The sequence below is a fragment of the Grammomys surdaster genome, unplaced genomic scaffold, assembly GCF_004785775.1.
Source record: "Grammomys surdaster isolate TR1022 unplaced genomic scaffold, NIH_TR_1.0 126546, whole genome shotgun sequence".
Lineage (NCBI taxonomy): Eukaryota > Metazoa > Chordata > Mammalia > Rodentia > Muridae > Grammomys > Grammomys surdaster.
The window spans coordinates 14,552,039-14,576,957 of NW_021621338.1; the positions used below are offsets into that span (position 1 = coordinate 14,552,039).

The 24,919-nt window shown below is 37.5% G+C and overlaps 1 protein-coding gene across 5 annotated transcripts in view; it reads right to left on the reverse strand.

Moving 5' to 3' along the window:
* Positions 1-24,919, reverse strand: part of Slc4a7 (solute carrier family 4 member 7) — an 88,069-nt gene that overhangs the window by 49,975 nt on the left and 13,175 nt on the right. For 4 of the 5 annotated variants that reach the window (XM_028760546.1, XM_028760545.1, XM_028760544.1 and 1 more), the window contains exons 2-6: positions 14,979-15,060; positions 9,751-9,897; positions 6,003-6,141; positions 5,168-5,328; positions 3,623-3,811 (exon numbers count right to left, since the gene is read on the reverse strand). In XM_028760546.1, coding sequence (XP_028616379.1) covers positions 3,623-3,811; positions 5,168-5,328; positions 6,003-6,141; positions 9,751-9,897; positions 14,979-15,060 — 718 coding nt within the window. Of the gene's footprint in view, positions 1-639; positions 1,009-3,622; positions 3,812-5,167; positions 5,329-6,002; positions 6,142-9,750; positions 9,898-14,978; positions 15,061-24,919 lie in introns of all 5 variants that reach the window. The other variant, XM_028760549.1, reaches the window with a different exon arrangement.

Here is a 24,919-nt window from a genome sequence, read left to right on the forward strand (position 1 = left end):
CAATGTGAAGTCTTAACCAGTGATCTCTGCAGCCCCATAAACAAGTTTTGTATTTACTTACAAAAATATATACTATCCTCACCATAAGTTTAGAGCCTACAGTTCTGAAAAACATGAGGGAAAATTTGGACTAATATAGTCACAAATAAAAAACTAAAGTCTGTGCCAAAATACTTTACTCTTCAATCCTCTCAGAGAGAGAATGGAAAAATGAACATGGCATTCTATCATGTTAGGAAGGTAAAGATATACTACTCTTTAAAAGGGATCAAGCAAATGGAAAAGACCTCTTCATTACCATTCTGTGCTTCTTCACCTTACAAGTCCACAAGAAAAGCCACCCTTCTAAGTTCACATCAAAAAATGTTCCTAAAGCACTCCAATGTCATGACCTCTAAAATCCCAGCGGAAAAAATATTTAAGAACTTGACTTATGTACAGCCTTCTTTGTAGTATTTTTTATAACCTAAGTTTAATAAACTTATCCTTTTCTGTAATAAACTGTAAAGAACAAATCATGCAGAAGTCAATCATAAGCATTATCTACAAATGCTGCTCAAGCTATGTGCTGACAGGCATTCTCAGTGCAAGTGACCCAGAGGCAGAAAGCACCACACGTGGAGGACTCTGGACAGTTGCCTGGAGTGAAGTCAGTATTTTCCTCATTCTTCTGCTCTTGGCCTTTGAGTGCTTCTATGTCTTCCTCAGGCGGATGAATTACTACTCTGGGAATATCATCCCTGTCAGGTGATACCAGTACTTCTGGGGCCTGAGGCTGAGTCTGTTGGGAACTTCTGGAGGCCAGGCGACTTAAGCCGGGGCTGGAAGGAGGACTGCTCTGGGGAGTGGGTACTGGGGTAGTACACCTTGAGCCTGCAGGGGTGCCAGCTCTTGAAGAAGGAAGAAGGTGACTGAGAAGAAGGGATAAAGGCGATTCTCCTCTCAAGGAAAGGTTTGAGGCAGACAGACCTGTTCGCAAAGAATGGCGGGAGGCTGACAGGCCTTCCCCTAAGATAAAACAAATAAGTAAAAAATGATGTTCATTGCATTGAACAACAGAGAACACAAAACTCAACTCAAACCACAAATTACAAGCTTCAAATTCCTCTGTAAGTGTTAGCAGGTCAGTCAGATTGTTAATTGTAATACCACTGAAAAGTTCTTAAACTGTAATCAGTTCCCTGACTGAATGGATATTTTAAAAAATACTTTTCTTAAATTGTACCAACATCTATAGATCATTATCTCTAAGAGCCTACATTAGCATTACCTAATAATTAACTTAAAACTGGTATTAAACATTTGTAACAGGGCTGGCCAGTGTTCTTAAGTAAAGTTTAAAAACACATGATAAAGCACAGGAATTATTTTTCAATAAAAATTATAGCCAGGTGTGGTGAATCTCTTAGTTCAAGGTTAGCCTGGTCTATAAAGCAAATTTCAAGCCATCCCAGATTATATAGTGAGGCCCTGTCTTTCTTTAAAAAAAAAAAAAAAAAAAACACGTGAGAAACAAAGGGAATGATGACATCAAGTTTTAAATCAGGATTCCAAGGCACATTGTCTGACTTCTACCATAGTATGTCATATACACAATCACTGAATTAGCTAACTAAAAACAAAGCATTTAGCAAGAGCAATAAGAAATAAATCTAGTACATTTCAAAAGCATAGGAATACTTATACTTAAAATACCTAGCACTACTAGTAAGTGTGGCTTAAAAGAGAAACTCTCTTTCTCCTGTACCTGTTTATAACCAAATAGTAGTTGCATAAGAAATGGAACAATCTCTTCAAACCTATGTAATCAAAGCTACATGGTCAGAAAAGTCAAATATAATAAAGATAAAGAGTGTAATAAACCCACTATTTGGTAACTAAAATAAGTTAATAGAGACAACTGTTAATACATAAACAACTAAAAGAGCTACATGCAGAAAAGTTGATTACATTATAATTATAATGCAATGAAATTAGCATGATGGCACTGCATTCAAAAATAATCATTGTGTTATGATGAAAAGAAATTAAACTACAGAGAGAATAAATAGAAAACACTGCATAAAGGAATACAAGTTTATTAGCGTCCTTCAGGTGAATGAATGCACTTCAGCATAGTGGTCAACACAATAGAAGAATGAAACCAGAACTATCCCATGTTTAACTTCTTTCTAAACTAAACCTAGGTCCCTTAAATGTACCAATGTCATAATTTTAAACAGATTAAAAGACTCTTTAATGACCAAATTAAGTATCTTATACAGAGCTACAAACAATGGCTGATGTCAACCCCCTGACATGTTAAGGCCTTATGCATATGGGTGATAATTTAGACAACCATTTAACAGCCTTTCAGGGACAGAAAGACCAGAAAGCTATGGTGTCCCAGTCCCATTTGTCACAAACTGCAAGCCTCCTAGGCTTCCTGTAATGACAGCAGTTAGAAGCAGTAAGGACCCTCGGAAGCATCTACATCTGGACTTTCTAGGTTTTGTTATCCCAGTTCTATTTTACAAGCCAAATGAGAACCATACCGGTATATTCCTACTTTAGGAAAAAGAAAATAAAGCGAGGCAAATGTTCAATGTGCATTAGTTCTAAGAAACAAAGTGCAGGAGGAATGGAAAGAGGTGGTTCATCAGTTAAGAGACTTGTTGCTCTTCCAGAGGAACTAGGTTTGTTTCCAGCACCCATGTGGTGACTCACAACCATCCTTAGCTCCAGTTCCACGGGATCCAATGCCCTCTTTCAACCTCTAACTCACGTGGAACACATACATTATTTGCAGACAAAACATATACACAAATAATATAAAAGTAAAATTTAAAAAATAAAAACACTATCTCCTCAAGTCCTACAAAAAACCTGCTATCATCCCCCAAAAGGGAAGGCAGAACTGAGTCTGGCCAACTGTGTTTGACTCATTCTCAATAGACTGAAAGATGCCACTTGTCTACCATTTGTATAAGATAGGCCTATCATGAAAACCTTCCACAAAGCACATAAGTATCTAAAGCCAGTTCCTAAAACACTTGTTTATTATTAGTACTTTTAACATATTTAGGAGAAAAAAATCTGATACAGGCATCAAGTTCAAACTCAGTATTTAGAATTAAAAACATTAAAGTTACAGATCATAATTTAGGCCTCTTAAATAATTTTTAAGAAATTTAATTATTTCAAGAAACCTCAAATCAAAATTAAAAAAAAAAAACAAATGTGATTTAGGGTAAGGGATAGCAATTTTATTTATAGACTACTTAAGAAAAATGTATGTCATTTTAGTAACACTGAATGCTTTCTTCTCACCCAAGTGGTTTCTATCTCACACTGGTCTTGTTTGTAGAGCCCTGTAATTCTAGCAATTGGGAGACTAAGGAAGAAAAATCAAGTTCAAGGCCAGCATCAGCTACACAATTTCAGGCCAGCCGGGATAGATAATGAGTTTGTCTCAAAGAAACAAAAACAAACAAACAAACAAAATTTAAGAAATGATAATTTTAGATAAATAAAAGTGATAACAGTGTGGAAATACCACTTTTCTTGCAACACATATTAACTGTAACGTACTGGAATGCCATTAGAGAAATGTTAGCAAAACTGACACCACAACTGATCTCACCATTCCTTTCAAGCAAGTGAGGATCAGAATGTTTCTTGCCTATATCTGCAAAAGATCGAACCAGGGGAATCCGACTCGTAAACCTTTTCTCATTTTGATGATGATGTCTCTTCAGAAGAGCTTCTCGAACATTCTCCCTTATGGAGTCATCTAACTGGCCAGACGCTATCATGTTGTCTAATACCATATCTAGTCAATAAAAAAAAATTATATGTAAACATTATGAAAGCATATGCATAAAGATAAATATGAACATAATCCATCCAATAGGAAATAGTTAATAAGATTCTTATTTTACTAAGTAGTGTATTTTAAAGAAGCTGCTTTCCTATATAGACATGGTAAATTTTAATTAAAACATGAAACAGAAATAGTAAATTCTATTTAGCTAAATATCCAATGGCACAGGCTTCTAAACGTTTCCTCCAAGTGTCTGTGTTATGCTAGGAGCAGGGCAGTAAAGTGATAGCTCTTACTGTCAGAGAACAAATGAAGATAAAATGAAGATAAAATCCCTGACAAAGTAAATTCTGCCAAAAAATAAAAAGAATAGTAGATTGAAAGGTCTGATGCCTGTGACCATCTATGAACTAATGTGGTCAGGGTACTATTTTCAATGCATTGTATAAATATGTACAAAGTTTTAAAAGTAATTTATTTTATGTATACACGCCTGATTCTGGGTGTATATGTATGTGCACCATGTGACTGCAGGAGCCTGTAGAAATTTGAAGGGATTGTCATATCCCCTAGGACTGGAGTTACAGTTCTGAGCTGCTCTGTGAGCAGTGAACATCAAGGCTAGGTCCTTGATACACCACAGATATGAATATTCCAAAATTTAAGTAACAATATTCCTTTTTAAAAATAAAAGTTCTGTTTTGCGACAACTATAAAAAGAAAGGGGGACTCATCTGTCCATACTCAATATTCCTAACTCGAACTCAATTTTTCAGTCATTTCACACAAATGGGATATGATGATTCAAAGATCTCCAGCACACAGTCAAATCTAACAGATAAAATTCAAGTTATCTATAGCCCACAAATTATAATTAAGTTTTTGTGTTTCTTAATAAACCCAAATACTTGATCTATTGTTTTTCTGTGGTAATAATCTGCAGTGACTATACAGTATTTGTTTTACAACAAACATGTTATTGAGCAACTGTAGACTAAAGTCACTAAATGATCACTATTCCAACTCTAACTCCTCACAATCCTTCAAGTCTGTCTTGTTTGTTTCCACTGCTGTATCTAATACTAGCCTTACTACCTCACATAACTCCAAAGAAACGGCTGCACTTCCTGCCTCTATTACTATCCCGTCCAAAGTAACCCAGGATAATATTCCCAATGTACATGTCAGAATCACTCCTTTCTCAACTTAATCACCAAAACTTCCCACAGAAAATCAATGTTTCAGGCCAATTAAGTCTGTCCCTTTTTTGGGCAAGGGGGAAAATGAGCCTGAGCCTAAATAACATCTAATTTTATTTAATTACATTAAATGTAAAAAAAAAAAAAAATCAGCCTATTATCTAACCTGCTATCTCATCAAGAGTGCTTGCTCTCATATCCAGCATGACTGTTCCATTTAGGATACAACTCCTCAGCTCAAAGAGACTGTGCAAAGACAGAGTCGCCACATAGGGTTTACTCCATCGGTCACCACCATCTTCAACATCCTCTTCAAATTTCAGCCACCTAAATAAATAATACAAAGAAACTAAAAAATCATGGACATTCCATTTGTTTATTTTAATGCCACAAACATAAACATGATTTTTCAAAAGAAAAACAAGAAAAAAAATCACTACTAGAACAAAACAGTGCTTCAAATACATTTTCCACAAAAATGGCTTATACTGTCTGCAGCCATTAAAACCTGATACCTGTACCACATGATAAGCCTGAGGTTTAACGATATGTAAATAAGTCATCAGTTTGTTCCTTTGTGTGATAAACAAAATTTATATTTAAAAAAAATAAGACCACAAAAAAGTGCAGTATTTCACATCTTTATGTAAGATAGTAACTTCAAATTTGTTTAAAGCAATCTGAATATCACTATTATAACCCCTCTTATAACATATTAAATGAGAATATTCAAGGGAATAAATTGAAAGCAAAAAAAATTCCAAGCATTAACAAGTAGCAAGTGACTTGTTCCTATAAGCCCAGGACTAAGTAGGGAGAAGCAGGAGGACTAGAGCAAGTTTGCGGCCAGCCTGGGCTACATCCTGAGTTCTAGACTAGCCAGGATTATAAAACAAGACCCTAGCTCAATAATACATACATAAGTATAATAATAACTAAATAAAAAGCTCAATGTTGAATATATAAGTAAACAAATGGCCCAACAGAGTAAGCAGTGTTACCTGGCAGTCTCCTTCCACTCACACTCCTCTCCGTCTCTGTAACAGAGCTCATCCATCTCTGTGAAGAGGTCGTGGGGAATATGCTCCTCGTCGTCATCTTCAGTCCCGAGGATGAACTGTACCCTCTGGGATGGTGTGTCTTAACAAAACCACAGGACAGATATTCTGGGTACAGTTTGTCACACAATTTGGTGGGGTGTGGTGGCTCACATGTATAATTCTAGTCTCCAGAGGGTGGAGGTAAGAAAATAACTTCAAGCTCGAGGCCAGCCTGGTCTGCATGGTAACTCCTGGACCAGCCAGGACTAAACAAGTCTTACTTCCAAAATCCCAAATATACATAGTGAAATTTCAAGCTACCAGTATGTACAAATCAGCTTTCCTCCTGTTCCAGAGAAATGCAACTGTCAGCTGGGGTTTATGAGGTCAGGATCACTGCAAGGAACATACTTTGGAAAAAAGACACTAGCCCATTAAATAGTAGAAAACCTTAAGACTTTCAATTAAAAACAAAATCTACCCTACTGTACATGAGAAATGAGTTAACACTAAAATTGAGCCCTTAAGTAAGCAGTCCTCCAGACCCTGTGGATGCAACAGAATACTTGAAGAGGACCGTAAGCGCAAGATGTGAAAACAGAGGGCCAACTTCCGAAAATGACACAGAGTTTTCACAGGTTTTGTGTTGAATGAATCCCCAGAGGCCAAAGCAATATTACTATGATCAATTGCTCTATTCTTGGGACTTGCATGATTTTTAATGGCTTTATTACTAAAGAACTTTTCTTAGAGTAGTAAGTAGCATTTTTAATTTCCATTTCTGAGTATTCATTGCTACTAGTGAGAAAAGATTGGCTTTCTATTGTGACCAAGGAATTGAATCAGTCCCACACTTCTGCCCACTGTTTAGATTAACTACCTCATGACCCTACATCTGCAGAAACACAGACACACACACAGAGACAGACAGACAGACAGACAGACACACACACACACACAAGTTAGATGTTCCAGGACAATGCTGTATAAAGGTGAAAAGACAGGATACTTCAGCCTTTGAGACACTAAAGAGGTTCTTAAGACATTTGGCCAAGGACAGCTTTGAATGTGGCCCACAACTGTAAACTTACATAAAATATTATGAGATTGTTTTTAAACAAAATTACATAGTTCTTAAGCATGAGCTTTGTAGATCACAATGTGTGTGACAAACTCAAAACATAAACACAGAAAGTTGTTCATTAAGAGTGCTTGCTTTGCAAGCATAAGAACCTCAGTTCAAGTTCCCAGCACCCACATAAAAACCCAGGCACAGCCATGTGTGCCTGTAACCCCAGCACTAGGAAAGAGATCATATACTCATGAGACCTGAGCCTCAGAGCAATTAAGCAGAGAATGATAAAGACACAAAGTCACAGAGATCCACCTGCCTCTGTATCCCAAGGCTGGGAATAAAAGGTATGCATCACTATGCCCAGTGATTTACTTTTTAATTACGTATGTGTGATTGTGTGGGGTTTGTATGCATGTTTGTAGAGCCTACAGGGGCTCAAAAAGGGGTGTTGGATCCCTTGTAGCTAGATTTTCAGGCAGTGTGAGTTGCCTGAGGTGGATGCTGGGAACTGAACACACGTCCTCTGATAGAGCAGCAAATTCTCTTCACTGAACCATTTTACCATTTCTAGTCTTTGTTCACTTTCTATCAGCTTAATATGTTTCACCTTTTCTCTTAATCTCTTAAGTTAGAATATGATATCACTGACTCCCACTCTTCTTTCTACGAAACAAAGATCAAATGGCCTAATAAGCCTCTAAGTACTGCAGTGGTAGCACCTGAAGATATTTGGTGCAGTTAGTCTGGCTTCGCACAGTTCTGCACTGAATGAGACCTGTGTTATTACTGATACTTGTTTGTGCAAGTCTCTCTCTCTGTTGCCCGTACAGTTGCCACTCTCAACAAGACTGAAACACTGCACTGTTTTTGGATTCTTCTTTAACCCAGATCCTGAGAATTGGCCAGGCTCTGCCTTGTGTTACCAGGCTAGAAAACAGTTCCTGAGAAATTAGCTTAGGCAAACACAGAATTTATCCTTCTTGCCTCTTCTCACAATTCAGACCCTGGGCCACCTACTATCCAGAAACAGAATTATTATTTTTCAAATTCTGTCCAACTGGTGAACAGTTTCAAACTGCAGGCCTAAGGGGAGTTACAGATAGTGTATAAATGCAACTTTCTCAGGGAATGAGTATACCCTAAGTCTTCAGACAAAGTCACCTTGATTAACATAATTTAGGAATCAATCCACAACATATACAGTATGTTGCTAGACTATGTAAAATCGCTAGCAGCACTGGGATTATAAACATGTGCCATGACTCAGTTCTTATGTGGGTGCAGGGAATCGAACTCAGGTCCTCTTGCTTGAGGAGCTAGTTCTTTATCCTCTGGGCCATCTCCTTAGCCCATAAGTGTCTACAACTGTTAATCTCTTTTCAGAACAGAGAAAGGAAAGCTTGATGTGGTGGGTACCTATAATCCCACCACTCAGGAAGTGGAAGCAGGAGAATCTGAAGTTCAAAACCAATCTCTGCAAAACAGTAGTTTGAGCTCAGTCTCTGCTATAAAAGGTTCCATCGACAAACAAAACAGCAACAAAAAAAAGCATGGATGTACTTTCCTACTAAGGCGAGGAAGAATGGCTCCTGCAAAGAAGAGTGAGAAGAAAACAAAGGGTCATTCTGCCAACAACAATGAACCTTGAATACAGCACCAACATGTGTATTGACAAGAATACATAAGTGCTTCAACAGAGTGGGCTTCAAGAAGCCTGCCACTCAGGCACACAAATCCAGACATTTGCCATAAATGACAAGGGGCCTGCAGATGTAGTGCATGGATAGCAGGCTCAACACAGCTGCCTGGTGTACATTTGTTCAAAAAACATAAGGATAAGAACTCTCCAAAGAAGCTCTATGCTGGGCTGGAGAGATGGCTCAGCGGTTAAGAGCACTGACTGCTCTTCCAGAGGTCCTGAGTTCAATTCCCAGCAACCACATAGTGGCTCACAACCATCCGTAATGGGGTCTGATGCCCTCTTCTGGTGTATCTGATCACAGCAACTGTGTACTCACATTCATAAAATAAATAAATCTTTAAAAAAAAAAAAAAAGAAGCTCTATGCTTTGGTAACCTACATTGCTGTAACTACATTCAAAAAATTTACAGACAAATTAATGTGGATGAGAACCAATTGCTAAGTGAGAAAGTTATGAAACACGCTCTTCTCTTCTGTCTGTCTCTCTCTCTGTCTCTCTCTCTGTCTCTCTCTCTCTGCCTCTCTCTCTCTCTCTCACCACAAATTTTGGTCTAGGGGAACTGTCATATACTGATGATGAAAACGAAAGTGACTGCAACCACTTTGAAAGTCACTCTAGACGTTTCTCAAGAAATAAAAATAAAAAATACCACTCCTTGGCATATACCCAAAGGACTCCAGGCCCTGCTAGAGAAATGCTTGCTCATCGATGTTCATTGCTGCTCTAGTCACAATAACTAGGAAATGAAAATGAACCTAGATGTCCATCAACAGATTACATATGTCACCTGTAAGGAACATATGATACATCTATGCTATGTGACAGAATATTAGTCAGCTATAAAGAAAAAGAATAGTGAAATGTTCAAGTAAAAAGATAGAACTTCTTGGGAAAAATGTTAAGCCATCAGCAGAGGGCAACTTCTTCCTACCATAAGAAGGAGATTCTCGTCCATCTTCTTTATCTGAGTCCTTGTCTTTTCTTCTCCGGTGGTGATGTTTGTGCCCTCGATGCTTATGACGCCGACGACTCTCTTTACTAAATGGTACATGAACACCAACATATACAGCTCGATGACCTATTTCAAGTTTTTAAAATATGTTAATGGTTTAACCAAAGTAAAGTATGACATCCAAGAAAGCACATCACACTTTATTCTAGAAACAAAGAATGACATGTAAGCTCAAAGTCAAGACATCAACAATGGCTGTCTTCAATTATTTATTTTATAAAAGTGTCACAACATGTTAGAGTAGAGCTTTGCAATACTAACTGATCATTAAACTAGCCACATGGATTACTCCTGTAAGCATCAGTTTGTCATCTAAACTCAATCAAGAGAAGCTACATATAACATAGGATAAATTTATTCTACCTTCTAGAACTCAGGAAGTTAAGGTGGAAAGAATGGAAATTCATAATTAATCAGGGCTTTCAAAAGATAGGAAGCAGGCAAACAAAACAAAAATAACAATAACAGATTATGTACTTATAATGAGGTACTTATAAAAAACATAAACAAAAATACTTAAGTGTTTTAAGTATACACATACAAACATACCTATACACATTTACTTACCTACATTCAGGACCAATTCAAGTTTGTAGACATCCTTAGCATATGTCTGAAGGGTTATTAAGTACCTCATGTGGCTAATACACTAACATTTAAATAAATGTTTGTTTACTATTGTTTCATTGTTTCAAAGGGGTTTTTCTGTTTTTTTTTTTTTTGAGTACCGATAAGCTTCAAACATAAACATAAATAAATAATCTAAAAACATCAATCAGGGATAGAAAGATGGTTCAGGGGTCAAGACTGCTTGTTTTGCTTTGAGACTTTCCAGATTTATTCCTAGCACCTATATAGAAGCTTAAAACCATTTATAACTCCATTGCCAGGGGATTCAAGACCTCTTCTTCTGACCTCTGTGGGCACCAGTATGAACATGATACATACATATACATAAAGGCAAAACAAATAAAACAATTAAGTATGTCTTCAAAAAAAATACACATACTTTATACACAGACTATATACACACAGAGTAGCAGCATGTAAGAGTTTATGTTTGTAACACTATTATTCTGATTTTAGAATAAGAAAAGTTACTCCTGGAAAAATACTATCCTTTGTATTCTAAACCCTCAAAGAACAAAAGGTAGTCTCTGAATGAAATGGACTGGGCACATATAGTAACAATACTATGTCCACTACTGAGAGGTGACAATCTGATTTCCTCAAATAGCTTAAATGGTTCATTATTTAAGTTGTATTGCTTTGCTAAATACAGAGAAATGTGAGCTACAAATTTAAAATATAGGCAACTATAAAAAGGAAAAAAAAAACTCTTGACATAGACTTGCTTCTTGCCTTTATATATAAAATAAAAACAATATGCTGAAATATTAGGCTAGTAATACTCTTTTCATAAAAAAATTTCATAAGATGGTCAGGAAATAAATACATTAGAGAACTCTTTATCCTGAGACTTTTTGTTGAGGTTTGGTCTGTTGCTGTACTGCAATGCTAAATTCTGGCCCCAAGGTCTGGTTGCCTTAGGGACAAGGAAACCTTGTGTACATCAAATAATATTATGTAACCTTGCTCCTTAATTTAAAACTATTGCTTGAAGGGAGGATGGTCCTGTCAGGTATAGGTAGGAGAGGAGATCCTTGATCCCATGAAGGCTGGACGCCATGTGTGGGGGAATTTGAGGGTGGGGAGGTGGGAGTGGGGGGGTAGGTGGGGACACTTCCTCATAGAAGCAGGAGGAGGGGGGATGCGATAGGGGTTCCTGGGCAGGGGGAGGGGGGTATGAGGTAAGGGGAGAACATCTGAAATGTAAATATAATATCAAAAAAAAAAAAAAAACCCAAAACCTACTGCTTGAATAAAGATGCCTACAGCCTATGTATAGCTGGGCAGAAGAGAGGTTACGTGGGGCTTCAGTTCCCAGGGCTTAGGGTCTAAGGAGAGACCACAAAGAAAGAGGAGAGCGGAGAGCAAAGAGTAGAAGACACCATGGGTGAGGTAAGGGATCATGAGAATTGGCCATGAAGGCTGGCCAGTTGGAGTAAAAGCTTCCCAGGTGGAATATGGCAAGTCATACCTCAGGGTTATTGACAGGGAAATAGGTAAAATAGCTTAGAGGACTGATATCTTCCAGCTCTAGTGCTGTTAAGGCTTATTATAAATACACAGGTTTTGTCTTTTATTTGAAAACTGAATGATCAAAGGTAGGGTAGAAAGCTCCAGTTAATTTTTATTATAACAAATTTCTATTCTCATTTTGCATTTGGCACACAGTCTTGCTAGGCTAGTAATAAACTCAGAATCCTCCTGCCTCTGTGTGCCAAGTAGGGATTATAGGAATGTACGTACCACCATGTCTGACCTCATAGATGAGACTTAAATGTATACTTGATCCTTATCAACTACAACTGATCCTAATCATTTGTCAATTCCCTACTTATAAATATGCAGACTTAGTATCAATCAAGTAAATGAAACTAGGCCTGGTGGCACAGCCCATTATCCCAGCACTCCCAGCACTTGGGAGGCTGAACTTCAAGTTCAAGGCCAGCCTGGTATATTAGCTACTTTTCTCACGTCAGGTTTCTCGATGCTGAGACCAAAACATGACCAACAACTTTTTTTAAAAAGAGGATTTATTAGCCGGGCGGTGGTGGCGCACGCCTTTAATCCCAGCACTTGGGAGGCAGGGACAGGTGGATTTCTGAGTTCGAGGCCAGCCTGGTCTACAGAGTGAGTTCCAGGACAGCCAGGGCTACACAGAGAAACCCTGTCTCGAAAAAACAAAAAAAAAAACAAAAAAAAAAAACAAAAGAGGATTTATTTCAGCTTAATTTGAGAGCATATATTAAGTCTATTAAATTCAAGAAGGCATGACAGCAGACACATAAAGGTCTTGCTCATGTTCTGACAGATCAGGAAGCAAAGACAGGGGACTTCAAAACCTCTGCTGTGTCCTCCGTTTTCTTTGCCAACCTGCTGCTGTCTTTCTTCAAGTCAGGGATCCTAAGCCATGGATGGGATAGTACTACTAACATTAGAGGTAGGTTTTCCCTCTTCGGTTAAAACTCTAGAAATAACCATACAGATATGCTCACAGGTGTGTACTATTATTTTAAGTGCTTCTAAAAGTTGACAATGAAGACTAGCCATCAGTCCTGGGCTATAGAAAAGAGCAAGTTCTTGGGTAGAATGAACTATACAGCAAGATCTTGTCTCCAAAAAAAAAAAAAAAAAAAAAAGAAAAAGCATTAAGTAACTGAGCAACTTTTAAAATAAAAATCACCAGACTTAGGGAAACATACTGAACTTATTTGTTGAAACATCTCCTAGTACTCAAGCATACTGCCTAAAATACTAAGAACTTGATAAAATCTCTACAGAAATTAAGACTTTATTATTAGGAAAATAATACCAGAACTTACAGATTTAAAACTTAATTATTCAGGGATGGCAGACATGCTTCTGGAACTAAAGCTGTGATGGTTGTACAGCAATAGCATGTAAACACTGAACTGAACACTTTTAAATGGTTAATTGTACATGTGATTAGCTCTCACTAATGTAAATAACTGTAAGTAAACTCAGTGATTTTATTTATTTATTTATTTATTTGGTTTTTTGAGACAGGGTTTCTCTGTGTATCCCTGGCTGTCCTGGAACTCACTCTATAGACCAGGCTGGCCTCGAACTCAGAAATCCGCCTGCCTCTGCCTCCCAAGTGCTGGGATTAAAGGCGTGAGCCACCACTGCCCAGCTTTACAATTTTATTTGAGTGAAACTATAACTGAAGAGTCAAACTCCCCATTGCTGTGTATTAAGATTACAATCTCATGGCTTCAACTAACACTTGGTGCACCAACCTAATATACTAAGATAAAAATTCTATGAGTTCATAGCAGAAAGACTAGAAAAGATGAGAATATACTAAAGCTCCAGGATCTGAAGACAGTCTTAATTTTTTCTTTTGCTTTCACCTTTGGTATCCTCTGTTATAATATATTACATGAGGTACTCTTGGACTTTTAAGTCATTTTTACCCAAGCATGTTGGCTCAAACAGATATAAGCCCAGTACTCAGAAGGCAGATGCAAAAAATTCAGAATAAAATGCAAAGGGCTCCATTTCTTTCTTAGAAGCAACAGATCAAGTGCCTAATACAGAACTGGAAAATTTCAACATTAAAAAGTCCTTAAAGTATCTATGCAAACTTTTCTATGAACATGAATTTAGCCAAATGTTCCACACTAATTCATCAATAATGCAATATAATATCTACAGCCATACTGCATGGGTCCTTGCTGTGGTACACACTTCATCTCAATCTGCAAACTCTGGACCACTGTACAAAGTACAACCAACTCACTCTCCTCCACTGTCAGTGTCATAACCACCAGGTCAAAATTAAAAACCAACACTGATTAGAGGAGCCTAAGGAGACACAAGAACCTAAGAGTAAAGGTACCACATATCTCAAACTGTGTCAACTGTGGTACTCAGTTGGGACACAAAAGGCCAGTAGTAGAAAACCAGTCAATTCCGAACATAAGCTGTAGCTGAGGAAACTGTAAGTAAACCTGTTTCTAGTTTCCCAGTGTTAGCTTTTATATTATCACAAATACTTTGATTTAATATTCTTAACATTAGATAAGCCCGTGTAAAGTGCACACAAAAATGTTCTGTATTGTGTATGTTGATATTCTAGAACTCCAAAACTATTTCTAAGACAAAAAAAAAAAAAAAGAAACTATTTAATAGAATTTCTTCCCATTCAAGGAGGATAAAGAACTCATTTTCTGCACAATTCTAAGTAGTAGTTACTATGGCATCAATGAAATGAGCAACTGATGACAACTAGTGACACCTGTGGCTGGAAATCTGGACTTTCAGCCAGGCTACCAAAACCATGGGAAAGGAATACATTTTCTAATAATTACCTTTTCACAAGTAATAGCAACTGTCAATGCGGTGGGAATGACTTTTGGAAATCTATCTATGCCAATATTTCAAGAGAATAACCATCAGGAAATAGTCTGGTCATAGAGATGGACATCTGCAGCACTGACAAGCATCATGTGCTCATTTCCCTGCTAAACATAAGAAATTATTTTAAATAAACTTACTTTCTAATTCTTCTTTTTCAAACTTGGTGTTCACAGTTGAGCTAGTTTTGCCAAGATCCACAACAGCTTCTTCATCAGGACCCTAAAAACAAGGCATTCTCCTTTACTGTAATCCAATATACATGAGGACCTCGTCGTCTTTATTATTTCAAATAGCCAAAAGTAGATGCCTTCTCACAAAGTAATGTTTTGAGAGTGACCTTATCTTTTTAAAAAAGTGTTTACAGGAATTTTTTTAAATACATAATTATAATTCTCATGGTAAGAATGAAAGTGACAGTGTCATAAACCATTTTTAAAAAATACTAAATTTATCCTCAATAAAATACACCCATCTGGGCAGTGGTGGCACATGCCTTTAATCCCAGCACTTGGGAGGCAGAGACAGGTGGATTTCTGAGTTTGAGGCCAGCCTGGTCTACAGAGTGAGTTCCAGGACAGCCAGGGCTACACAGAGAAACCCTGTTTCAAAAAAACAAAAACAAAACAAAAACAAAACAAAAAAATACACCCAGGACCAAAGAAAACAGAAATTTTATGTGAAAGGATTGCTGTCGTAAATGCCAGAGAGGAATGATTGTTTGGCCATTTGCTCCAAAGTCCTATAGTGAAAAGAAAACAACTATTGCAATGGATTACAGTTAAACACAAAACTGTCAAAAATAAGTGGTGCGCTCAATGTGCAGGACCGTTTTTACTTGTTAGTTAACAAATAGCAAGTAAAAGTGAGAACTTTTCATTTCCCTAAAAAGGAAAAGCCAAAGTTGCAAGCTCTAGGGAAATTCTGGTTCGTGATGTGAAATTAAGACTTAATCTAGTCTAAGTTTCACAAAGCTTCCTTCCCAGCACTACAAACAACAGTTCTGTAAACACTTATTACAAAATACTGTGTGTAGCATCTTAAAAGAAACTTGTACTTTACACTTCCTTTCTCAAGACCTAATGACTTTAAAAGAACATTATAATCACTATCATCTACATAGTACAAACTTATTTGTACAATTCCTTCAAACAGATACAAATAGGAAATACATCCCCCATCTCTCAAAGTCTAGTTCTGGTTTTGAGCACAACCACATGTGGCTGCTCTGAACCCTGCACAGGCTGTTGTGCCAGGAAAGGTTTGCACAGCCTTTAGTAGTGCTGCCCTGCAGTGTAATGCTTTTCCACACACACAGTACATTAACAAGCTGTTTAATAGCTTTCCACAATTTCTCACTATTTAAACTCAAGATCAGGGTTGATCTGCTTAATTTTTCAAATAAATTTCTTGCTAGCTCAGTTCTCACTATCTGATCCACAAAGTTCAGCATCAGGCATAGCATACCAAGGAAATACAGGTTTTCTGCTGTCTAGACTTACTTTCTAAAGCTAGACACCCAAAGAAAAACTCACATAGATCTCTGAATGGGCGGCATTCAAGTTAATTCAGAGACGTTAAATGACTTGCTAGGGCTTGACACTTCAACATGCTACAATGATTCCAGGCAATGAAGTGAGAAAATAAGACACCAGTTTGTCTGATTAGTCTAAGTTCTCCAAACTTCCTTAGTAATAGGGCCAAAGTCAGAAACAAAACCAGGCTCAAGAGTGAGTAACAACAAAATCCCAACTAAACGAACATCTTGTCACTAAGTGAATCCTCCAGTTCCAGGATGAGTAACGTCTAATTGAGTTGTTGACCAAAGGGCACCTACCCAAGAACATCCTCAAACCCAGGATACTGCCAAGGTTTTTGGTTGCTCCCCACAAACTGATGGTAGGCCCCATAGTTGAAGATGGTACCTACACACCTCATTACACCTGGAGAAGTAGAGCTGGTGACTAACTAGAGACTTTATCCCTTCTAATAGTGTTCATGGTACTAAAAGTTACACTATCTTCTATCAATGGAGAAAGTGAAACATCAACCCAGCTACGAACCCTTTAATTGACAATGGTAACCTGCCTGTGATATTTACTGGTAAAATAGTGGCACAAAGCTTGTAGGAGTAATCAGTATTTGGTTATAAGTCCTACTCCAAAAGAAGAAATCCATGTGACACTGCTTAAGTAGCCAAGAACCTGAAACTACATAAAACATGAATTTAGGGAAAATCCAAATACTACTGTTCTGCTAAAGGAACATAGTCAATAAAATTACTCCTAATGAAATTCTGCTATACATAGATCAGTGTCTTGTTTAGCCATTGTTCTTGCAGCAGATGGGAACAAATGCAGAGACCAACGGCTAGGCTATGTGCAAGTGAGACCTCAGAGCACTCAATCCTAAAAGAAATGGCTCTATCAAGTCCCCACCTCACCCCCCATCAACTCTTTGGGGCTCAGGGATCCCTGCAAAGGGGAAGAGTAAAGTGTGTAAGAGTTAGAGGGAGGGGCTGGAGAGATGGCTCAGCAGTTAAGAGCACTGACTGCTCTTCCAGAGGTCCTGAGTTCAAATCCCAGCAACCACATGGTGGCTCACAACCATCCGTAATGAGATTGGATGCCCTCTTCTGGTGTGTCCGAAGACAGTGACAGTGTACTCATAAATAAAATAAATAAATAAATAAATAAATAAATAAATCTTTAAAAAAAAGAAAAGAGTTAGAGGGAATGGAGGACACCAAGGAAACAAAGCCTTCTAAACATTACAGGATTAATGCATATATGAACTCACAAAGACTCATGGCAGCATGCACAGGTCCTGCATGAGTCTAAGCCAGATGGAGTCCCAGCACTGAGATGAGGAAGTAGACACAAGCCCCATCCCTAACGTAGTATCCCCGATTACCTTTTCTCCAACGGAGTCTCAATGGATATGTAACCACTCTTAAGGACAGACCCCATACCCAACAGTAGGCAGCAAACACCAAACAAGCTGTGGCATTTTTGGAATATTTTTGGAATATGCTTTGTCTAGGCATTATTTTTCTCTTTATTCTTGCCTTACAGGTCTTTTACATATGTATTATGGTTTCTGATGTATTTTTATGGAATTTCTGTATGTGGATATGTGTGTCTCTGCATCTATATGTATTTCTTGTGTTTTTTTTCTTTGTTTTTTTTTAAAAACTTGTTTGTTTTGTCCTATTCTGTTTTATTTTATCCCATTTTATTATTTTTTTAAATCATTGTTTGTATCATAATGAAAGAAAGGATGTGAATTTGGTAACTAAAAATCCCTTCTGTTAAGCAAGTCATATTAATAATTTTAGCTGCCCTTCAACAATTACATGTCATTTAAGTTCCCACACATGCATCTGACAAGCTCTCTCCTGAACCTAGGAGGTCAAGGCTATGTCCTCAGAGGCAACATACTGTCCACACTAAAGGGATTAACTGCTCCCATCCAAGCTTTCATTTAGCCTGTACCACTGCCAGGATAAGAAACAAAGCAATACAACTGCCTCCTGATCTCAAACAAACAACACAGCTCTACTGACGTGTTCAGATGTATTAACAAAGCTAATCAGCTTGTACTAAAAAATTACCCTGTCAGTAATCCACCATTTACTTTATACTTACATTACACTTATTTTGCTACTATATTGAGTTAAAATATACATACTCTATCATTTTAAATATTTGTCAGAAAAAAATACTTCCACCTGCACAAAAAGCAGAATCCTCAGGAAGTGGATGGACGCCTCCTTTTCCAGTCTACTCCTGGAAGACTACACCGTATACAATTTGCTTCCAATCTTAATGTAGTGGGCTCTGTTTTTTTCTGACAAGGTATCACTGTGCAACCATGGATGGCCTGGAACTCTATACAGACTAGGTTGGTCTCTGAAACACCTCCCTGTCTTGGCCTCCTGCACCAAACCAGACCTAGAATTTCCACTTATAAAGAAAAAAAAAAAAGATCACTTGTTAAAAAAAAAAAAAAAAAAAAAAAAGACCATCTAAGAAAAAAAAGACACTAAGAAATATAATTGACACAGATTGGGGGGGAAGGGTATAGGATGGAAATGTAGCTCTGTAGGAGAATGCTAACCTAACACGTACAAGGCTCTGGATGATATACACACAGAGATATAAACTGGGTAGGGGGAGTGAAATCTGAAAACTGAAAGTAGGTTTTAGGATAGCAAAGACCTTTAATACCAACCAACACTTGAGAGGCAAAAGCAGGAGACACTGGAAAGGACTTTGAGGTACAAATTGCATTCAAGGTTCCCTTGAAAGTAGACCTAAATACATACTTAGGAAACATCTCAATATCATGCCATTTAGTGAAAAAAAAATTTAGAGGTATAAATAAAATCACAGAGATGTTAAAAATCAATTAAGCCAGTTTTGTTCCCAAATGTTTGTTTCCATGTTCATTTGCACTTACTAATAAGAGAAGGGAAAGGTTTGATAGAATCTACATCAACTTATTAACTCCTCAGAAAATGTGTCTGAAAGAAAACAAAGGTCAAACATCTAGTTGCTATTACAGTTCTGAAGTGTAACTATTGTAACAAAATAGAAACAATTTTATTAGAAAGTTTTTGACAGTTCTTAGGACTAAACATAGGACTTTTCATGTTATGCTCTGGCACCAGGTTTTAGCCCTAGCCCTAAAGTAAAGGGGCAAAGGAGGAAGGGGGGGGACTTAATTCTGTTACCCATACTAACTTTGAACTAATGACAATCCTCAAATTCCCAAGTGCTAAAATTAAAGGTTTAAAGCACTAAATTAGGCTTAAACATAAAAAATTTTTTAATCTAAAAATATTATAGACATAGGGCTAGGCATGTGGCTCAGGAGTAGTGTGATTGCTCATTTGGAATGTAGAGGCAGAAGAATCAGAAGTTCAAGGGTCATCTGAGAAGTTCAAAGCTAGCCTGGGCTATGAACCCTGAACACACACACACACAGCACTGACCAAAGGACAGTAAACAAATAACAAATATATTTCTCAACTGTAAAACATGAGTAATAAAGACAGCATCTGCAGGAGCTGTATAAATTGGCCATCTGGCTATATGATTAAAAAAAACAACAACAACAAAAGTACAGGGGTACATGTGGCCGCAAACTGAATCTCCCAGAACAAAGGCACTGAGTGTTGAGGTTTGGTCTGCTGCTATGTATTGTAAACCTAAATTCTGTACCAAAGATTTAGTTGCCTACCTACCAGTGAATTCTCAAGTTGTATAAACCCTGTTCCTTAAAACTATTGATTAAATAAAGATGCCTACAGCCTGTAGCTGGGCAGAAGAGAGGTAGACTGGGCTTTGGTTCCTGGGTTTGACCACAAGGAAGGAGAAGAGAAGACACTATGGAGGTGGATCATGAGACCATGGCCATAAGGACCAACCAATTAGAGTAGGAGCGGCCCAGGCGAAATATGACAAGTGCTATCTCAGGGTTACTGATGGAGAAATAGACAAAATAGCATAGAGGGTTGATATCTGCCCAGGTCTAGTGCTTTAAGGCTAATTATAAAGGTCTGTGTCTTTTATTTGGAGATTAAATGATCTAAGGTGGGGTAGAAACCTCCAATTAATATTTATTACTACAACTCACTATCTGAAGGGAAGAATAATTTCTCCTAAATGCCTTTAGATGTGATTGTTTTGCAATAATGTCTTACACCATTTTCAATACACAGTAAATTAATACTCCATGCAAAATATCATTTTGTGTTATTTTTTATTAATAGTTAATAACTGTGTTCTAAATTTTTATTAATCATTCCATTCGTTTACATTTCAAGTGATATCCTGGTTACCCCCTCCATCAGCCCCCATCCCAAAATATCCCACTTCCTGGTTACCCCTCCACCACCACCCCATCCCACATCTGCCTTCCCCTCTCCCTTTTGCCTGTATGAGAGTGCTCCCCCACCCACCCACACTCTCCTCCCCCACCACTCCAGCATCACCCTACTCTGGGGCATCAAACAAAAAGTCTCTACAGGAGATGAAAGAAGGAAATGTAAAGATATGGAAGGTATGAGATTAGGGAAACTGGTATAAGCATGAGACAAACACTGGAAGGAAAGCTGTCAGCAACAACGAAGGTTTAGACATGTGACACAGGATTGCTGTGACAAGCCAATGCAAAACCTTCACTGGGATTCCGTGTGAAACTACAAACTATAGTATTTCTCTATTTTTACAAGGAGATGTATTTACTCCAAGATTTAACCAAGACGTACAGGAATACCTTAAGAGTCATCAAATATATACAAATTAATAGAAACAATTTTAAATGCTTAAAAAAAATGACTGATGTTAGCCTGGCATAATGGCTGATGCCTGTAATTCTAGCATGAGAGGCTGAGGCCAACAACTATGACAAGTTCCACTCTGGACTCTATACTGCATTCAGAACAGCCTAGGATACAGAAAAGCACAATAAATAGTACACATCTGTAATCCCATCAGACAGGAGGCAGACATCTGTCAGAAATTCAAGGCTAGCCTGGTCTTCTAGCCAGACAGGTATACAGGTATATGTATGTGTGTGTGTGTGTGTGTGTGTGTGTGTGTGTAAGAGAGAGAGAGACCTTGTATCACACACACACACACACACACACACCTCTTTATTATAGAAATCAAAGTGAAATGTGATTGAGCAGATGCTTTTCACAGTCCATAAACCAGGTATGGTGGCTTCCAACTGCAATCTCAACTGGGGGGGCTGAGATAACTAGAATGTTGGGAGTTCCAAGCCAGAATCAGCTATAGAATAAGGTCAAAGTATGTAAATAAAACATAAATCCTAACTAATGGGTACATACATGTAACTTCCTTGCCAGCAGAAATCTTTCCATTTATTTATAGAGGGAGAAAAAGAAGAAAGGGGGAAAGAAGACAGAGATGGAGAGAGGGAGAGAAGGAGGGAGGAGGAAGGGGAACAAACCTCTTTTCCTTAATGACTTGGAACTAAAAACTCATTCACTTAGCAAATACCCAGATTTGAGTATTATACCACAAACAGGGTGTCAGTGAATGAAAACTAGTAACTCAAATCTCTAACTTAGACATGACTCTGGGGGGTGGGGGGTCCTGGAGGCAAAGGAATCATCTTTTGGAATCATGATGAGACATCTATACATCTATACAGACATCTATAGAGTAAACTTTGCTTTTCCAGTTCAGTTTCCTTCCTTCCTCCCTTCCTTCCATTCATTTTTTCATCTAAAAGATGAAAGACACTCACAAATTTAAAGCAGTCTGTTCAATCACATTGCCAGTAAAAGAACCACAGTGAAGAACAAGGACACTCAGGCAGGAATACCATTATGTGAATTCTTGATTCACTAGACTACGTATCAAGGTCACCTGTCATATACACAGCATTTCCTACTTAATAACAAACTCATGGAATCACTTAATTATCTTCCAGGCTGAAAAATAAATTACAAGAGGTAATAACTATATATGGTTTATTTTCCATTGCGTTCTCAGCAGCAAGCAATATCCGGGCCCTGGGAAGTCCTTTATTAGTTAATGCATTGAATGTCCAATATATCTCAAGGTATAAGATATTATTAAAAATTTATATTGGGTTCACTTAGAGATCCCTTCTGGGAATTAGAGAGGTGGCTTAGCAGTTTAAGAGTCCTTGCTGCTCTCCTAGAGGACTAGCACCCATAGCAAGGAGCTGAGAACCACTTTGTAACTCTAGCTCCACGGAATGTGATACAGGTTCACATGCACACACCCATATACCAACATACACACCTACACATAATTAATATTAATAAATCTTGAAAAAGATCCCTTCTAAACATAGAGCACAAATATGATACTTTAAGATTCCATAGGTCAATTTATATTTTTTAAAGCCCAGAATCAGCATAGTGAAAATTCAATTCACAAATGAGAATCCTGGCCAAAAAAAAAAAAAAATTGGTTTTTTACTAAAAATACATGCTATATATATATATACATCATGTACATAACACTTTACTAATTTATTCTCTTATTTTTATTGCTTGCAAAAGTAACATTTACAACATACACTTTTCTTGGTCAAATTATCAAAACATGGGACTTACTTATAAGGCATAGCATAAAGAACAATATGTTAAATTACTTAAAATGTACTATAAACCTAGTGTAAGAGCTTTTGACACTAAAGTTTCCAAAAGCAATTATTAAAAAAATACATCAGAGATCCTCATTAGAAATTTATTTTTCTATCACCTAAGACATGTGGCTATACCCCAAGAGTAAGACCTCCCACAGATTCTGATTATTAAACATGTAGCACTACCTGCTTCTTTCTAAACATGACAATTTCTTCCCGACCATTTTAGCCACCTGTATTTATTTATTTATTTATTTATTTTATTTATTTACCTATTTATTTATGAGATTATGGTATATTTACATCATTTCACCCTTCCCTATCCTCCCTTGTAGTAAAGAGGTTGCAAATGTTCCTAACTTTACACAGGGTTTACTCTTCAGTACATGAATTCCACAGCCAAAGGGGATGATAATAGTCTAAGCCAGTGCTAATAAGCACCACAATTCTCCAGGATTCACTATTAAACTTAGAAATACTAAAATATGCAAATAAAACACAAATCCTATGTATCCTAATGGGTACCTACATGTAACTTTCTCGCCAGCCGAAATCGTTCCATAGTAATACTGACAGGATAGGTCTTGTTTTTCACAGTGCAGTAAATCCCTTGAAGAGTCCAGGGACAGTGAGGACACATCTGATTTAGGTCACTGTGCTTTATACAGATGAACTCTTCTAAGTTGCTTTTATGGCACAGCCAATCACTGTCTTCTACATTACCTAATCTTCCAAGCTGATAACTACAACTTAGGGTCAGTGCACTAACCAGTTATAGACTGTAACAAACACATTTAGAAATACTGAAAGAAGCCAGGTGTTTCTGCAATCTCTGCACTTGGGAGATGAAGAATCCAGGGCCAATCTCTACTACATAGTGACTTCACACCTAGCTGGGGAGGGTCCCATGAAATTTTATCTTTAAAACCAAGTGTAGGGAAACAAAGGGCAGAGCGAAAGAAGGAAAGATGAACTGAAAGAATGCAGCAACCATTTTAAAGGCAGTTTTTCTACATTAGAACAAAGAGAACATAGTCTAAGTATCCTGTGTCTGGATATATAAATGTATGTGTGTATGTATGTATATATGTATGTTACTGTATTTTTCAGTAAGCTGGTGACCAGTAAACTTGTTACTTAAATTCTGCAAAAGCCAAATATTTTTAGCCAGAACTTGTTTTTAAAGATTACTAAATTTATAGCAAATAATCTTCAACTTGAACTGTATTATTAATAGGATTGATAGCCATATTATAATTTATATAACAACTTGAAGGGAAGACAGAAATAAGCAACACAACTCCAGCAGCTCTTGGGACTCAGAACTCTTTTATATTACAGAAAAACAAGGCAAAACAAAACAACAACAAAAAAAACTCTGTTAATTATCTTACGTACGGGGAGGATCTCTTCATTTATGTTTGAGGAAAAATCCATCAACTGCTACACTGTCAATAGTTCAATTGAAAATAAGTGCTGCCGGGCAGTGGTGGTGCACGCCTTTAATCCCAGCACTTGGGAGGCAGAGACAGGCGGATTTCTGAGTTCAAGGCCAGCCTGGTCTACAGAGTGAGTTCCAGGACAGCCAGGGCTACACAGAGAAACCCTGTCTCGAAAAACAAAAAAAAAAAAAAACAAAAAAAGAAATAGAAAAAGAAAAAAGAAGTGCTACATGAGAAATCAGTAGACGTGATCAACATGCATCCAGGCCCTAGGTTCAATTCTCAGCCCCAAGTAAATAAGACAGGAGTACATCTATGTAATCCTAGCAATATGGAAGCTGAAGCAGGAGAAACATTGCTAATTCAAAGTCATTAAAAGTACTAAAACAGTCCTATAGGGCTATATAGGGAAGATTCTGTCTTAAAACAACAGAAGCAGCCTATTTTGAGGCCTAGAAAATCATCTTGAACATTAAATAACATTG